Genomic DNA, 17632 nt, shown 5'->3' with positions numbered 1-17632 from the left:
CATTCAAAAGAGAATGTTATAAAACTTCATTAATGATAACGAATATATTCTGATTTATTTTTAAATAATGTAAAAAGTTAACGATACATATATATATGTATATATAGATATAACATCGATGATATAAAACAGTGCTGATTTGTATCGATTTCAAGACGTGATAAAAATGATTAAATACAAATACACATTCTGCATTTTTCACGACATGAAGATGTATCGTCGGCGGATAGATTAAATTTCTTTTAGAAATATACCATCTCCTTTTTCTTTTGTATGTATACATTAAGAACATATATGTACATATATTTATATATATGTAAATAATATTTCTTATAGAATATATCAAAGTTTTCTAAAGGAATGTATCAGAGTTATTTTTCTTGGGGTAATTTTAAATCGCTTCGTCCAACAGCCATCCAACTTTCTATTTCCTCAATCCTACGATAAAATAAAATAGAATAATTATTATTTTTTGTTATGCTTAGAAATTAAAATTATGATTTAATTTTTTTCATATGTAGTATTATACTCACGTTCTAGGAACTTGCGTTAAATTTTCAACTCCTGTTTCAGTAATTAAAACGTCATCCTCAATTCTAATACCACCCCAACCACGAAATCTTTCCAATTGTTCTCTTACGATAAATCGAGATTGTTTTGGATCAGTTAATGCAGCGTCAAGTAACTATCGTTGAATGATCATTGAAAAGGGTAAGTGATCACCATTGGAAACTTCAATAAAAGTGATCAGCCTTTAACTTACACAATCGATGAAATAACATCCTGGTTCTATCGTTAATACCATGCCGGCATGTAATGTACGAGCTGTTCTTAACTTTCTTATGCCCGCTGATGTTGAACGTTCCGGATGTCCTGGAAGATAGCCACCAACATCATGAACATCCAAACCCATAAGATGTCCAAGACCATGAGGTTGAAAGATTTCGTTCAAGCCAGATTCAATCATCTCGTTCACATCTCCGATCAACAGTCCGCCTTCTTTTAACGAAGCTAACATTCTCTTGTTAGCCAAAAGATGCATATCTGTCCAAGATACGCCAGGCTTTGCTGCTTCTATAACTGCATCTCTTGCGTTCAGCACAGCGTTATAAATGAACTTTTGATCGTTCGTGAATTTTCCATTTGCTGGGAAACTACATGTTATGTCTGCTGCATATCCACAGTAATTCCCACCCATATCGAATAAACTGTTGAAAATATATATATATATATATATACAGATATATATGCGCACACACACACATCGTATATACGGATATTGTATTCTATATAGAATAAAAAGCAGGTATAGAAGGATGACTGTCTCTGAAATTTTCTTACCACATATCACCGTCTTGTATGATTTTACTGTTAGGTGCTCCTGCATGTCCATAATGCAAAACAGATGCATTATATCCTGATCCACAAATGCAAGTATAAGAAACGTGTCTGCAACCTCCAATCGAATATACGTAATTCATAAAAGCCGCTTCAGCTTGGAACTCTGCAAGACCCGGCCTCACCATACGCATTACAGCTTTATGGGCTTCTGAGCTTATCCTCACCACATATCTCAATACATCAATTTCCTTGGGGGATTTTATTACTCGACTACACATAAAGAATAAAAAAAAAAAAAACTAAAACGAAATAGAGATAAAATTAAATGTAACTTTATCATTAATAATGCATAACGTAATACATGCAATCTTTTTCTCATAACTTTTATTCCCTGTACAAAAAGCTCAGAGATCTACATTTTTCTATAAAATATCAATTCTATAAAGACCGACGATTAGTCGCGGTTTATAACGCGTCCTCGGCTGCTTCGAAATTTTTTATCAAATAATTGGATAATTCCTCTGGTTGATCGAACAATTTTTCTAATGTCATGTAATCTAAACATACTACGCGAAAACCCAACTTTCTTATCTGCCTTTTTCTTGTTACTTGTGGGCCTATCAAGTGTTTTGTATTTCGACAATAATGTTCTGGCAAATGTATTAAAACGACAGTGTTTAAATTTCTATTATTTTCCAAGTTGAAAATTTCTGTTGACACGGACAATGAATGTATCAGTATATCGAGTACATAAAAATTAATGAATGGTAATTTGCTTAAAAGAACATTTTTACTTAATTTCTTTTCTTTACCTACTACAGATTCCAATGGTTTATATATTTGATTAATTATTCTTCTTAAACGTACGTCCACGAACAATGATTTTGCTATATTATTCGAATTAACGCGAAAATTACGATAATGTTCGCATTCTATATACATTGAAGCATCAAATAATATTAATTTGTATAACAAATCCTTGTTAAAGATGGTATTTCTCTTTTTGTAAATCATATCTAGCGAATGCGATTTAACTACCGTTTCCCAGAAGCTTAAAGGATATTTCTCTAAATGGATACAAGAAAGTAAAATATCTAAAATCTCGTTTGGCTTCAAATCTAAACATTTTTCAAATAATACTTCTTCGAATACTTCCCAAAACAATTTACTATGCGGTGGCCGTATGTCTAATAAACCAAAGGGCATAAGAATTGGTGCCAATAAGGATGCGGGCAACTCCTTTCCATATTTTATAAAATATTCTCCACAAATAGTAATAATATGGACGTTCCTGACTCTCATGGTTCCGCAATAATTCATAATAGTAGCTATTAATCGAGGATCTTTAATATGAATACCTTTAGCTTTCATATACTCCTCCAACGTTAATTCTATTCTATCATCGATATATTTCTTTGCATACAAACTTTGAATAAAATCAATAAGGTCTTTCTCTTTAGAGGTATTCATACTCATAGAAGCCCATTTACTGGCACTCATTAAACATCCTGATGATAATACATCACGGTGATAACAATTTAATATTTCTCCTATCTGAGAACCCGTTAATCTCAGCCAATGTTGAGAAAGCTTTCTCTCTAAGATAATTCTCACCATGTTCTTACTTTGATTAAACAAATACATAAGTTTAAATAATGGTACTAATAAATCCGCATTAATTTCTTCCTCTCTATTCGCTATACCCACCCACAACATGTCAATAAATTCTTGGTATCTAGAATCTTTATAAGAAGACAAAACTTTTACAACATCTATTAATTGTGACAAAGTAAAGTCGCCATCCGATGCTCTAATTAATGCTTCGTCGGATAAACAATCACGATAGATATTTCTAGCTGGACTAAACTTGTCTTTCTTCAATGCACAAAGGCCTTCTATTATCATTTGACTGTCTTGACTTCTGACAATCATCTTAACGAGTTGTTTCAAAACAGCATCTCTGTTGATAGTATTTACAACCAATTGCTCTTGTCTTAATAGCTTTGCATTTTTGTATCTTCGTTGAACATTCTCCATTTCAATGATCTTTCTTAAACCTTGAAGGGCTATTCTACAATTAATTTCATCCGCAATTTTGTTCTCTAATAAAGAATATATTCCTTTAGTGGAATAAGAAGAATTCAATCCCTCTAAAATTTCCTCTATATTCGTATGTTTAAGACATTCTAAATCGGAAGAAAAAAGTATAGCAGTTCCTTCATCGGTTTCTATGTCTATCCTCTGTTTTGCAATTTTGGTTTCGATATCTATCTTCTCCGCCGCTTGCTTACGATTCCCTTTGGATATAATTCCAAGTTGTTCCTTTTTCTTAAATGTGTCCAAGTACCGAGAATCGAGAGGAGTCTCATCGTCCTTACCTTTAACGTTACATACAAGTCCAATGTCGTTGATCTTTTTCACGATCAAGGGGAGTTCTTGTATATACATTCCTTCTTCCAAGAAAATAGTAGTCCGAGCGAGAGCTTTCGAGCTCCTATAATCTCCTCTGTTGGATTCTAACCTTAATTTTGAAGCGAATTCTTTTGTATGTAAAAACGAGCGGAAGAGAAATTTTCCACATGCCTGACCCGATATTATCATCTAAACGAAGCAGATATTAATTATAATAAATTTCTATTCAAATATTTCATTTCTCTTTACTTTTCTGCATACTTACAATGACGTTTACGAAACATAATATTTTCTATTGACCAAAACGTACAAATGTTTTCCCATGCATTGTAAAACGTGTTATGTTAAAGACAACGATTCGTTTGTCTTCAAAAATACTTTTAACTCTTAATATAATTAAATTTGATTAATATCTCTAATTGTAAGAAAAACGTATCGAAAATTAATGAGAGATACTAAATATTAAAACACAAATACACGTCGAAATACATTGACGCCATATTGACTTTCGATTTTCTCGAAAGATGAAAGCACCAATAGAAAACTTCTCCGGTGGGAGAACGTTTATGATTGGATGGTCAATCAAATTTCGATAAAATAAAAATTATATATAATAAAAATATATTAATTTAACTTACCATTCGCATATTTCCGGATATAGCGTATTATTATCAACTTGAAATCTATCAAATAAAGAATAAAAACATACGATCAATGAAAACTTCTTTAAACGCTTTCCCTTATTTAATAAATAAATAAATAAATAAAAATAAAATTAAATCCGCTTACTGTCCTATTCCATCGAAGACAGCTTCTTGAGCGTACAATCCACTATCGCTATTTTTACCACTCTGAAATAAAAAAGAAAAGGATCATATAACATTTCCAAAAATAAACATTCTCTTACATAATCCAAAAAAAAGAAAGGAAAAAAAAAAAATACAAAATCATAAGAATTCCACGAATTCTTTCATTATATATTAAATAATCCTTACCAAAGTTAATAAAAGAGATGCACTTTTGCCCTTCAATATTCTCCCTATTTCATCGGTATAATAAGTCTCATCAACGCCATAACGTTTTTTAAAATCTTCCAGTGTATGTAACTTTCCCTCCCAGATAGCATATTCTGCGGGTAATCTTGGTACAAATAAAATTGATTTTTCTAAAGATAAATCAAGAGCTCCATAGCATCCAGGTTCCTCAACACCAAAACACCATTGAAAAAAAGATTCCTATGGAAATAGAAAATTAAAAAAAAATCAATTAGAACAATATAATAACATTTCTTTAAAAATGAAATTCAATTTTATAAATATTAACAACAATTATATTTTAATTGCTGAATTATTTCTAAAAATAACCTTTATCTTTAGGTTATCCCAAAAAAGCATTTATTTTTTTAATTCATTATATATACATGAATTTATAAATATAATACATTAAAAAGCTGAATTAAATTCAATTCTAAAAAAAAAAACTAGATACATTTAAAATCGATATACGTATATACATAAATGTAAAAATAAGAGATATACAGGTACATATATATCTTTCTTTGTTTTGAAAGAGTGTTTAACGGAAATAGCAGGCATACGCAAGCAAGACAAGCAGGTCTTGCTTGTCTATCGTGTTCGAGAGTTTTATGAAATTAAAATTTGAAGATTTAATATATATTAAGAGTTAAACTTAACAAATATAAATACGAATCTCATCTGATGCTATTTTAATCAGCTTTCTGAATTGGTAAATGATAGAATTCGAAATAAGATGTAAAGGCCATAATAGGTCAATGTACTTTTAGTATATATATATACCATATGACACGCACATATACATAATAAGACTTCTGAAGAAGTCTGTGTCTATATAGATGGTGGGTCAAAAGTTCCCAACCATTTTTCAAAATCAGTTACTAATTTTGGAGGCTTTTTAGGCTAATCCTTTTTGTTTTTTCTTTTTTTTTTTTTTTTCAATGCATAAGACCTGTTAAAGTGTTATTACATAATACTAACAATAAGTATTAGTAATAAATAATAAAGTTCCATAATATAAATAGAAAAATCATTTCTAAAAATAAATCGATTTCGTCACATTCTCCGTTTAGTCCGGAACTTATATAAATAGGGAAACCTACCTGCCTAAAAGGCCAGTTGATGTCCGTATCGTTGAAAGAGATTTCGATACCTCCTTGTAGAATAACAAAAGTATTAGCAGCTGGAAGATTGGTATTTCTTTTTAAACGAGCTAGAAGTCTTTCACGATTTTCTCGAAAAAGGGATATAGGTACTTTAAGAGTATGGTCGCCACGTGTAAAATAAGATTCCATGTTTGATCTGAAAAATAAAAATATTTGTTAAAAATATTTAATAAAAAAAAAAAAAAAAAGAAAAAAAACAAACAAAAAAAAAATACATTAGTCATAAACATTAATATATGAACATTCGAACGGAACAAATTGACGATGAATACGTTCCGAATAATTTCGAGCCGTGAGAATGAGATACCATATATTATTTTTTTGCAACGATACTTTCTAAAAAGAAAGTAGATCCGCAACATCAACGTTTACAATGCTATTATGTTCGTGCTGTTACTTCACGTAACTATACTTTTATATTTATGTTTACAGAAGTCGACAGTAAAATTGTTTGTCAACAAATATATTATGAATAATTTGCATTATTAAAAGATCCAAACCTAATACTACTGCAATTCTTCTCCGACCAATGAAATAAATTATTAACTTTATCTACGAACTACGTCAGCCATTAATTTATATATATATATATATATATATATATAAGTTTTCTATGAAAAATTATCATAGACAATTATTCACGTATTATTATAAAAAGGATATAATCATGGAAAGAGGGATAAAAAAAATAACCAAAATATTTAAAAATATACATATTCGCACACACACACAAACACACATATATGCTTCTTAATTGCGATTTATTCGATCGTCCGATCGTATCGTTTTATTTATAACCATACATTTTCATGATACCTTTGCAAAGAAAAATGAAATATTAATTTCAATAGAAATTTATTTTCTTCATAAATTAAATTAAATGATGTAGAAAAATATGAAGAAACGTAACAATAGTACGTATACATACGTGACCGTAGAATCACATTCGGCCATCTTGCTTTCTGTCCAGTAATACACAACAAGTAAAATAACCCGTTGCTTTGTATTTATTTCTTATTTAATCTCATTTACCAAGGTTTTATGTCGGGAAATAATTTTTTGATAAGAATTATAATAGAACAATCGGAAATAAGTCATATATTCATATGTTATCATAACTTACCTTACGTCATATCGACGCTTATTGGTTGAACCGATTAAATATATTTTCAACGACCAATCAGAATCCAGCTGTGTACGTTCGACGTCACCTATTGGTCGTTCGTCATTCTCTTACCTCCGAAATAAAAATAATACGATAATAATTTATTACTCTTTCACGTAAATTGTTCCACTCAAAAAAACAATTGAATGATGAAATCATGTCAAAAATATTAACAATATCTTTGAAATTTCGAATGCTTAAATGTGTGCGCTTTATGTTATCATAAGTTACGCTCATCAATGACACTCGAAATTACACTTTTTGATATCAAAGTTCAATGATTTAATCGAATTAAATTTCGCAATAATTACTTCTTATTGTTTACAATGTTATCGATCACAATATTTATACTAACGATGTACGTATGTATAGAGTTGAGATCGTATGTATGTATGTATATATATATATTATATATATATATATATATATATATATATATATATATATATATATATATATGCAACTAGGTCACACATCTATGTTCATTATCATTATCTCACGTTGAAATCTGTGTCAATATGCAGCCAAGGTCAAAAGTTGTCATTAAAATTCCTCTTGTTTACTTCGTGAACGTATAGTAGGCGAGACATTTTAATCAATTAATGATATTTGTTAAAAACGAATACTTCAAAAAAAACAAAAACAAAAAAAGACTGAAAAGAAAAAATAGCTGATATATGAAATCTAAAACGATAAACTTTGTTCGGAAAGAAGTCATGATGAAAAAAAAAAAAAAAAAAAGAAAAAGAAAAAAAAAATAAATAAAAAAGAAACTTCCGATAATAAATTAGCTGAGCGAGCAGAATGACAAATACAGTAGAGTCATATGATATTTATACCGTGCTATGCAATCAAAATTAACACTGCTTTCGAAAGTTTTCACAGTTGACGTCGTGCAACAATATAGAGGTTAATCAGATATCACACACATTTCAACTCGAGTTTTATATTATCTATTTTACTGCTACTAAGTTATTACTAATCGATGAATGATTCAAAATTCGTATTATATGCCGAATGCAAAATGAAAAGATACATACATATAACACAACACAAATAATAAATATTTCATTTTTTCGTCTTTACTCTCTTTTTATTTATTGTTTTCAATCGGAGACAAAAGAACCCGATGATCGTACAAGACGATTTATCATTTTATTCATGTATTCATTCACTTAACGACGAACTTGAACAAAAAAAAAAAAAAAAAAAAAAGAAAAAAAAAAGAAAAAAAAAAGAAAGTAGGAGCATAAATACTATCGTTTAGAAAAAGAAAAAAATAAGACAAAACAAAAATAAATTTATAAACTTAATTCACACACACACACACACACACACATCCTCACATTCTTTTTTTTCTCTCTCGGTTTAATCACCAACACACAACTACGCAAAAGTATTTAGCTTATTAATTTCCTTTAATAACCTAACTAAGGCGATTTCATCAAATAAAACTCATATATTCTTTCATTAGTGCCTCGCAAGCACCTTATACGCACAACCACACATTTCTACATTCACATTGAAGAGAGATACAGCTATAAATATCGATTATATTGTATCGGTTTTCATATAGAACTGTTTCCTGTTCAACAATTTCCTTTAACATGAGATATGAATCATTCCGCACTATGGGATTTGCCCTATTACGAACTGATTGCGTCGTATTCTAACCTATAAAAAAAAATTCATAGCAGAGAAGTAAATAACTATGCACTAAAACATGCATAGCAAAATATAATCGTATTTTCTTGATTTTCACTCATCTTCCTTTTCTCCTTCTTGATTGATTTATTAATTAACTTAATTATATTTTTCCAAATATCCCTTCACACAATCGAGCTTAATCACGCATAATACTCTAGAAGAAATGCAACGGCTTCGGTAATAAAAGTTGCATGATCGCTTCTCTTTCTCAAAAAAAGAAAAAAAAAAAAGATAATCTTAATGAAATAAAAATCAACTTAGAGATCTTATAATCGATTTAAAAGGATGACTGATAATAATACGATCGTATTCTCTTCTTTTGTTCGTAAGAGTATGCATTTCTCGTTTTGAAAAAAGAAAAAGAAAAAATAAAAAAAAAAAAAGATTCGTCGGAGAGTTTTTTGACCGAAGTTCGTGCTTTTCAACATTTTATCTTCTTTCTTTTTCTTTTTTTTTGGGGGAGGTGAGGGATTTTGCAATCGTAATTTTAATTTTAATTTTCTTTCTTCCCTATAGCATATTATTCTATCTATTTCTACTAGGAAGGATGCAATTAATTATTTTAGTGTACTGAAATGCGCTGGAGGTAGCCGATGAGAATATATATATATATATATATATATACATATATATATATATCTCATTTATCGATGCACTTCGTTACTTAAATTATATTCATTTGATACACACTTTTATAACGTTACATATTTCCACAATATGATACTCATTTCTTGTTCCTACGTATATGTATATATATATGTGTGTGTGTGTGTGCAGGTGCGTACGTTACGTTGTGTGTGGTTAACGATATATACGTATCAAAGGAGATACTCAACTTCATATTAATTCAATGATATTGTAAGTATCATTCGAATTCCTTTTCAAAAACAAAATATTCTTTTTCAGTTTTCACTTGACGAATTGTGACAAGTAAAAAATAAAAAACATACGTTTTCTTCTTCGTCGTTAAATCGATCAATTGAATGTATGTATATGTATGTCGAGTTTATTAACGTAACGTTCATTTATTAAAAGAAGTTATAACAGAGAGGAGGGACGTTCATAATTGTTTCAAATGACGTATTGACTCTGTAACACTTCTAATGATATTCACTTTAATTCAAGTTTCATCAATGAAGTACGAATCAAAAAAGGAAGAAAAAAAAAAAGATCGAATGATTGCATAAAGAAAATGTCTTACGATCGAATTTTAATTTTACTGCGTTATGTCCGACGACACAAAAATAAAAACGTTGCGAATTGTGTATGTTAAAATAACGAAGAAAAAAAGGACCATGGAGAGAAGAATAATTCTTCCTTTTTTATCTTCGTTTGTCCTTATGCCCCCCTCTCTCTCTCTTAGTCGAAACACAACGGTTTTCCAAGAATCTCCCCCACTCCTAGAAAATATCGTCATTAACGTTTGTGTTGCACGTAAGAGACCTCGTGACTCGTCGATACGCCCCTGTGCGCCCTTCGCCGATCTTAGTCGAACATTGCCGAAGATCATCTTCGTTTTCCGATGCCGTCATTGGTACGCAATAATGGCGGCAATGTATTTACAAACACGGCCATTCGTGGTAGAGAATATGTCTGTAAACGTGTTTACATACACACACACGTACGCACGCACGCACAAATACACATACATACACATATACGTACGTACGTATACACATCATATTTGGAGAGCGCCAAAAAACCGTTACTCATTTTATTTTCAATTTTTAGATACGATTCCTTCAATCATTTGTGAAAACATTATTTAAACGAATAAATTAAAAAGGAAAAGAAAACAAATTAAATTCCTTGGCGCCTTCTTTTTCTATGTTGAATCAGAATGATTTAATTTGAAACAATCGAACCTTTTCTCTAACCTTAATTCTTTATTATTATTATTATTATTATTATTGTTATTATTATTATTATTATTGTTATTATTATTATTATTATTATTATTATTATTATTATTATTATTATTATTATTGTTGTTGTTGTTATAATTATTATTCTCTCTTTTACTTCTTCTTCTACACTTTTGATCGTCTCTTTATCTCTTTCATAAGTCCACAGACTCGTAAACCGATGGTTCATCTTCGGAGTCATAGAAATAAGGTTTCCTCCGATACAACCTCGATCGTTCCTTCGCACCGTTCAATACCATCCCATCTTCCAAGACGTCTTCTTCTTCCTCCTCCTCTTCATCATCGTCTTCTTCATCATCTTCATCCTCTTCGAGTTGGTCGTTTTCCAAACGTTCCAATTCATCGATATTCGCTTGTAATCTTTTAACTGCTTCTTTGATCAAGCCACCTTCTCGTAAAAGTTCTTGCAAAAATTCGTAGGGATCATCTTCTCTATCGTTATTGGAACAATTATGATGATGATGATGATGATGATGATGATGACGACGATGACGATGTCGGTGATGATGATGATTATACCGGTGGCAACATTGTTGCTGTTGTTGTTGACGATAATGAGCCTGCTGCCTAAGTTCAGGCTGATGATGAAGTTGTTGATCGTGTTCTTGTTGAAGCTGAACACCGTTCAACTTTTCAGTTCGATTTTGTACAGCACAAATATCGCAACCATTAGGATCGGCCCAAGAAGAATGGGATGGTATCCGATAAGGAGTAGCTCGATTTCTATGAACTACGTTCGATTTAGCTTTCAATCCGCTTAGTCGTAAGTTCTCCTTGATTTGTGATACGAGAAGATCAACGTCGCGAGAAAGAAAATCCTGAGTTGTTTCTCCTGGCATTACTTCGATCAGGTACGTCGTATCTTGAGCAGTTGGCATTCTGGAAGATGATTTCGAAATCCTCTTTGTAATTAATCTTTTTCTAATATTTTTTCTAATCCCTTTCAATCCTTTAAAGAGATTGACTTTGATAGAAACTAGTCGATACTGATACTTATATACATATATATATGTATATATGTATATATGTGTATATATATATATATATATGCTTTCTCTCAACGATCGGATCGATTCTTTGTTTACAACAGAGACCGGCCGCCTCCTTGACTATTTGCACACAAAGATGTATATATATATAGCACACGCGCGCACACACACACATACACACATACACACACAACGTTCCTCTTGTTGCGTGGCTTGGATCGATCAATGTACTCTTTACTTTTTAGCCCATATACCGTAAAAGTGACAAGGCCTCTATCGCTCTTTACATACGTACGTATCCACACTTATTATATGTATTTTTTATACATATACATATATATATATATGTATGTATGTGTATATATATATATATATATAACGTAGAAGAAACAGAAGTAGGAGTTCACGCGACAGAGAGATCACGTTGCTCTGTTATGCCGGAGCTTGAAGTACACGTCAATGATTCGATTGCCATGCGCTCGAACGCTCGCGCGCAATTACCATCACCACCAGAAGAGTACCAGCAGAGAGGAACCAGCAGTAGCACCACCACTATTACCACTCTACCATTAATCACGATGAGGACTATCCTTCTTCAAGCACGTTTGGACACCGCAAAGTGTGATTCATTCGATAAACACGCTCGATATTTATTCTATCCTCTTTCGCTTTTTTTCTTCTTCTTTTCTATCTTTCCTTGTTTTCAAAATTAATGAGTTTTCCTTTCTTGATTTCTTTCCTTCGTACATTCACCGTAAAAACGTTGTTATTATCAATGAAATACAAAGCTTAATATGAAAGGAGTAACGCTTCATGTATATATTGTCCTTCTGTATATGTCTTATATCAGTTTACTTTTATATAATATTTCATTTTCTCTCAAATACATTCAAACATTTTGTTTGGAAAAAGTAGCAGTGTTTGATCCTGCCTTGTCCTTTATTTCTAACATTGCAGCTTCATCATCGCCATCATCATCATCAATATTACTCTCTCTATTATTATTATTATTATTATTATTATTATTATTATTATTATTACCGTCACGTTTACTCTACTATTTGAATCGATTCAACGCTAACTATTCTCTTATTGACGTATACTCTTTCTACATATTAAATCATGTTTTGGAATATATTCACACAGTAAAGAAATGATAACACAAAGCTTCTCTTTTTTATCTTAACAACACACAATGTTAATGTAATATACTGAGAGAGAGAAAAAGAGAGAGAGAGAGAGAGGGAGGGAGGGAGGGAGGGAGAGAGAGAGAGAGAGAGAGAGAGAGAGAGAGAGAAAGAGAAACACAGGAGAACACACAAAGAAGAAGATCAAACTCTGTCGTTTGTTATATACTTGTGGAACGGGACGATGATCACACACGTTCGTCCATCAGCCATGAACCTTCTTTACTACTATGTTATTATTGTTTTGGCCACGTAGCGCATGCGCGCATATATTCCCCTCCACTGTCTTGTAAACAAACCGTTAACTCGCGAGCCCCGGCGAATCGATAATACCCTCTTCTCTCGCCACGTCCCAGTTCCACGTAACTTTACTTTCTCTCTCTCTCTCTCATCATTCTATTTACATCCCCACCAGTCTGTTTCAACATCTCCCACCATGCTTTCTCAACATCCCCCACTCATACTGAAAAAACGTTGAGCCTTCTGGCGTCACCGTTAACCGATCTCACACATAAAAGAGACAATTTCATCCAGCTATGGGTGATGTCTTTTATCTGCATATTTATATATGTTGTTTGTGTGTGCATGTATATGTAAGAGAGAAAGAGAGATAAAGTAGAAGGGATAACATTTTAGACCTTTCGACGTTTCCTGCTAAATGATTTCCTTTGTTTTTTATTTATTTATTTATTTATTTTTTTTTTCTTTTTTAAAGAAAAGAAGAAAGCAAATATAAATGTGAATCAATGGTATATTTTATAATATCCATTATACGTTCCCTATTCTTATTATATTGCTTTTCTTTATGTTTGATCCTTCCATTGTTTGTTAAACAAATGTGTATATGTATATATATATATATATATATATATATTTATTTATTGTAATAAAAATTATAATGTTAAGAGAATCTTCTCAACTTATTATACCTATTGTCTTTTATTCAACTATCCCTTCCAAAATGGGATCGATCTGCCATTCGCTTCGTTTCTTCGTAATGTTTCTTTAATGTATCTGGATCAGCCAAAAATCTTTGCCATAAAATTTCTTTTTCTCTTTTCAAAGGATTATTATTTCTCTGAAAATTTAATAGAAACTGTGTAATCATGTATGTTGAGAATAAAAATCTTGTAACATAATTATAATAATTACCATTTTTTCTTTCAATACATTTCTTACTGTCGTTAAATTTGTTTTAATGTTTTCTAATTGATTGGATGTATTCTCATATTGCACATTCAAATCGTACGAAAGTGGTATGAAGCTTCTTGTAATTCCATTATTCATTTCTTTATCATAACTACTCGATATTTCCTTTTCCCTAAACGAAAGGATATTAAAAACTATTAATAAATCATTAAAGATGTAGAAACGACATTCTGTAGGATTATACACACACACACACACACACACACACACACACACCCTCATATTCTTAATACTTACAATAACAATATTCTATTGATTTGGTCGTTCATATAAGTATCGAGTATAGCTTGCTTCTTTTCTTTATTATTTCCTATTAGATCATTATATTTGACCAGTGCATGATTTAATGCATCTGGCGAAACGTCGTCGATCGATACCATTGATATAAATAACTCATTGAAGATATTTTGATTGATAACAGATGATTGAAGTGCATCATATTCTTCCTGCTGTTGTTGCATAGTTTCCTGTATATATTAGTAAAGCATTAGATGAGAAAATTCTATTCAGTTGTCTTATTGTCGATCTAAATTAAAAGAAATGTTACTTACGCAGCGCGTCGAAGAAAGTGAATATTCTGTAGCAAGGTAATGACGAGCGTCACCGATAAACTCGGATATTTCTTTAAGCGAATGAAATTGCATATCCATTAATATACATAATAGATCTGAATGTGCATGACCGTGTTCACGTGTAAAAGATAAAAGAGATTTTAGTTTTCCGAATCGAATTTTTCTTCGCTTCAATCTTGCACGTGTAGCTTGTCGCAAAATTTGGATTATTTCAGTTTCTACGTATTGTTCGACAGCTTCGGTAAGTTGTCGTTCTCTTAAAAGAGTAATGTTCTCTTCCAAAAAATTTCTTCTTCTCGTCAGGTCCAAAATCTCGTCTCTAGTAGTGAATAATATTGAATAAAATACACTAGTGATGTAATTTATTTTATTCACTCACAGTAAATGCGTTTGCTCAGGTATTTTTAGATTTCCATCGTTCCATATGAACTGGGCATATTCCAACATAGCTCTGCAAGAGGCTTCGTGCATTTTAGCATAGACTTCTCTTAACGTCGAATTAGTAAGCCTATAATAATGTGTATATACGGATTACATTTAAATTGATTTCAATTTTATTATTAATCATGTACTGGTAAAAGGAAAATACTTTAATTTGCATGATGCCAATTCCTGCGTCTGTTTATAGATTTGCTTTTCTTTGCTGTCATTCATAAATGTCTCAAAATCCGAATCATGTTGCTGTTCAATCTCCCGATTATCCAAACTGAATTGCCGCTTAATTAGAATATCTAAATAATCATTGTAAAGCTTGATCTGTTTGATAAATAAATCTATGGACATTTGTATCCACAATATCGGTATTCCTTTCTATGAGAATAAATAAATGTGCTTTTTATACAATTTATCAAATAAAATCACATTAAATCACTTACATTTTCAATCGCATCTGTATATACATTAAGAAGCTGTTCCGTTTCTCTGAAGAAGTTACGATTTTGTTCATCAAATTTTTCCAAAATAACATTACAATCGTTAAATGCTTTAAGCAGTTCAATTTGTTCCTTTTCAAAATGATTCTCTTCCTGTTCTATCTCATCTTCCAATGTAAATTCCAATTCCCTACAAATAACTTTCTGTTATTGAACTAGGTTAAATTACGTTTTATAGGTTATGGTTAGATAGACAAACACAAATACCTACTTTAAATTCAATATATTATTTTTTAATAATTCTATATAGTCTTTGTCCATTTTGTAAAGATCTTTTAACGATTCAAATATAGAAAACGTTTCATCGATGTCCTCATTTTCGAAATCAATCAATTTCAACAATTCCGGATTATCACGAGTAAATTCTTCGAGTGCTCCATCTAATTCTTTTCCACTTAACCATTCCTCCGTATCTTGTAATTTGTTTTTTCTATAAAATAATTAAAAATATTAAAACAATTCAAATATAAATTGTAATGAGATAATTCATAAACATGGACGAATAAAAGATATCTTACAGATATAATTCTTCTTTGGACAATACATTAGCACGACTGACATTATCGCAAAACCATTCTAGAAAAGGTTGCGCCGTCGAAATATCGCATATTTTATCGAAAATGTCAGGTGTTATGCTAGTTGACAGATCTGGTCTTAAATATTCGATCTTTTTATGAAGAATTTTGCCGGACACGCTCATATCGAATAAGTTTTATATACAACATATAGACGAATCATGAAGGTTAACTGTTATGGCTAACACTACAATAAAATAAGCGCGCCTAATGCCTATTTGAGTATGACTGCTCCATCTGGCGGAGGAGGGAAATTTAAAAAGAAATTACATTTAAATTAATACGATCGCATATTCTATTCGAAAAGAAAGAAAGTGATACAAATATATGTTAGAAATTATTATGTTGGCATTTTTTTTTCTTTTTTCTTTTCTGAAAAAGAAATTATATTAATTTATACCGATTACACATGTTCATGTAAAGTTTCAAAAATATTATATAATTTAGAAAGAGAGAAACTATAAGGGCAATAAATATCCTCCGGTTAAGATTAATAAAGTCTACTTGAATAACTTCCATTTATGTATCCGGTATACTCGTGTATATTCGTATACCATGCATATCTTTGATTTCTTCTTTAAGTACCTGCAAATAAATATGATACATATAATAAACCATTATATTTAAATATCTTACCGTCGTAATCTCCATTCTTACCTCGTTTATAATTCGATGCTGTTTAACTGTGTTTAAACCCTTGAATTCCGGCGCAATAACATTTATTTCAAACATAGCACCGCAGCCACCTAAGGAAAAAAGAAACGTTGTTAATCCAATTTCACTTATTTGTGTGCAACAGATGAGAGCGAGAGAGAGAGAGAGAGAGAGCATATGCCTTATATATTATTTACCAGAAACGTCTGTTACTTCTATAAGTCGAGCTTTAGGAAACTTGTTCCGTAACAAAGATATCATTTTTTGTTCCGCCTGCTTCCCTGCAAGCGCACCATTTGGTCCATTCCACACTCGTGACAGTAACTGAAACACTTTCGTTTTAGTCGTCTTCCTCATTTTCGTTTGAAACGGTTACTATAGGAAAAGTTGTTTGGCTCGTATAAGTTTAAAATATAAGTAACCTAAATCGATCTCAATTAAGGATAATTGTGAGAAAATATAACTTTGTGTTTCAAATCGTTGTACATACAAATATAATGTGTAATATGTTATTAATCATGTTTCATTACCTACCGAAATATTGCGAAAATTTGATGTAAATATACGACCGAACATAGCTGAGATATACTTGTTGTTTCTTTTCTTTTTATCTAAAATACATTTATCTTTTGTTACAATCTTTCTTAACCTTTATTTAAAAATAACAACAACAAAAATATCTGAATAAAGATACGCTCTCGTTCGATTATTTCACCGATATATAGGTTATATATGATAAAATCACATGGAATGGATCAGCTGAT

At 31.0% G+C, this 17632-nt stretch overlaps 5 protein-coding genes across 12 annotated transcripts; all 5 read right to left on the bottom strand.

Annotated features, from left to right (window-relative positions):
* Positions 1 to 29: 29 nt before the first annotated feature.
* On the bottom strand, positions 30 to 13282 carry LOC124429876 (xaa-Pro dipeptidase). 6 transcript variants are annotated; one of them, XM_046975665.1, is made up of 9 exons: positions 13096 to 13282; positions 5891 to 6089; positions 4749 to 4988; positions 4543 to 4604; positions 4392 to 4436; positions 1342 to 1611; positions 764 to 1208; positions 534 to 685; positions 30 to 438 (listed from the first exon to the last, which is right to left on the bottom strand). In XM_046975665.1, exons 1-9 carry the CDS (start codon positions 13137 to 13139, stop codon positions 372 to 374), a joined length of 1524 nt encoding a protein of 507 aa, XP_046831621.1. In that variant the 5' UTR covers positions 13140 to 13282; the 3' UTR covers positions 30 to 371. The 6 variants fall into 6 exon arrangements, with proteins under 6 accessions (XP_046831621.1, XP_046831625.1, XP_046831622.1 ...); XM_046975669.1 differs by lacking the exon at positions 13096 to 13282 and adding an exon at positions 7077 to 7204; XM_046975666.1 differs by lacking the exon at positions 13096 to 13282 and adding an exon at positions 6882 to 7038.
* LOC124429873 (FAST kinase domain-containing protein 3, mitochondrial-like) lies at positions 1709 to 4168 on the bottom strand. 2 transcript variants are annotated; one of them, XM_046975662.1, is made up of 3 exons: positions 4019 to 4168; positions 3720 to 3942; positions 1709 to 3638 (listed from the first exon to the last, which is right to left on the bottom strand). In XM_046975662.1, the coding sequence occupies exons 2-3, from the start codon at positions 3940 to 3942 to the stop codon at positions 1807 to 1809; spliced, it is 2055 nt and encodes a 684-aa protein (XP_046831618.1). In that variant the 5' UTR covers positions 4019 to 4168; the 3' UTR covers positions 1709 to 1806. The 2 variants fall into 2 exon arrangements, with proteins under 2 accessions (XP_046831618.1, XP_046831617.1); XM_046975661.1 differs by having other exon boundaries at positions 1709 to 3942.
* Positions 8190 to 12839, bottom strand: LOC124429879 (lysine-specific demethylase 7A-like). The gene has a single exon (XM_046975678.1). The coding sequence runs from the start codon at positions 11626 to 11628 to the stop codon at positions 10885 to 10887; it is 744 nt and encodes a 247-aa protein (XP_046831634.1). The 5' UTR covers positions 11629 to 12839; the 3' UTR covers positions 8190 to 10884.
* Positions 12987 to 16484, bottom strand: LOC124429875 (HAUS augmin-like complex subunit 3). The gene is made up of 9 exons (XM_046975663.1): positions 16158 to 16484; positions 15851 to 16069; positions 15583 to 15769; positions 15297 to 15517; positions 15087 to 15215; positions 14687 to 15026; positions 14373 to 14602; positions 14079 to 14247; positions 12987 to 14004 (listed from the first exon to the last, which is right to left on the bottom strand). The coding sequence occupies exons 1-9, from the start codon at positions 16337 to 16339 to the stop codon at positions 13870 to 13872; spliced, it is 1812 nt and encodes a 603-aa protein (XP_046831619.1). The 5' UTR covers positions 16340 to 16484; the 3' UTR covers positions 12987 to 13869.
* A 148-nt stretch (positions 16485 to 16632) lies between these two features.
* Positions 16633 to 17632, bottom strand: LOC124429880 (bolA-like protein 3). 2 transcript variants are annotated; one of them, XM_046975680.1, is made up of 4 exons: positions 17403 to 17632; positions 17066 to 17243; positions 16872 to 16960; positions 16633 to 16799 (listed from the first exon to the last, which is right to left on the bottom strand). In XM_046975680.1, exons 2-4 carry the CDS (start codon positions 17223 to 17225, stop codon positions 16734 to 16736), a joined length of 315 nt encoding a protein of 104 aa, XP_046831636.1. In that variant the 5' UTR covers positions 17226 to 17243; positions 17403 to 17632; the 3' UTR covers positions 16633 to 16733. The 2 variants fall into 2 exon arrangements, with proteins under 2 accessions (XP_046831636.1, XP_046831635.1); XM_046975679.1 differs by having other exon boundaries at positions 17066 to 17192; positions 17403 to 17626.

This window comes from Vespa crabro, chromosome 16 (assembly GCF_910589235.1).
Source record: "Vespa crabro chromosome 16, iyVesCrab1.2, whole genome shotgun sequence".
NCBI lineage: Eukaryota > Metazoa > Arthropoda > Insecta > Hymenoptera > Vespidae > Vespa > Vespa crabro.
Note: the sequence above shows the minus strand (reverse complement) of the source record. Positions and strands in the feature narration are given on the sequence as shown.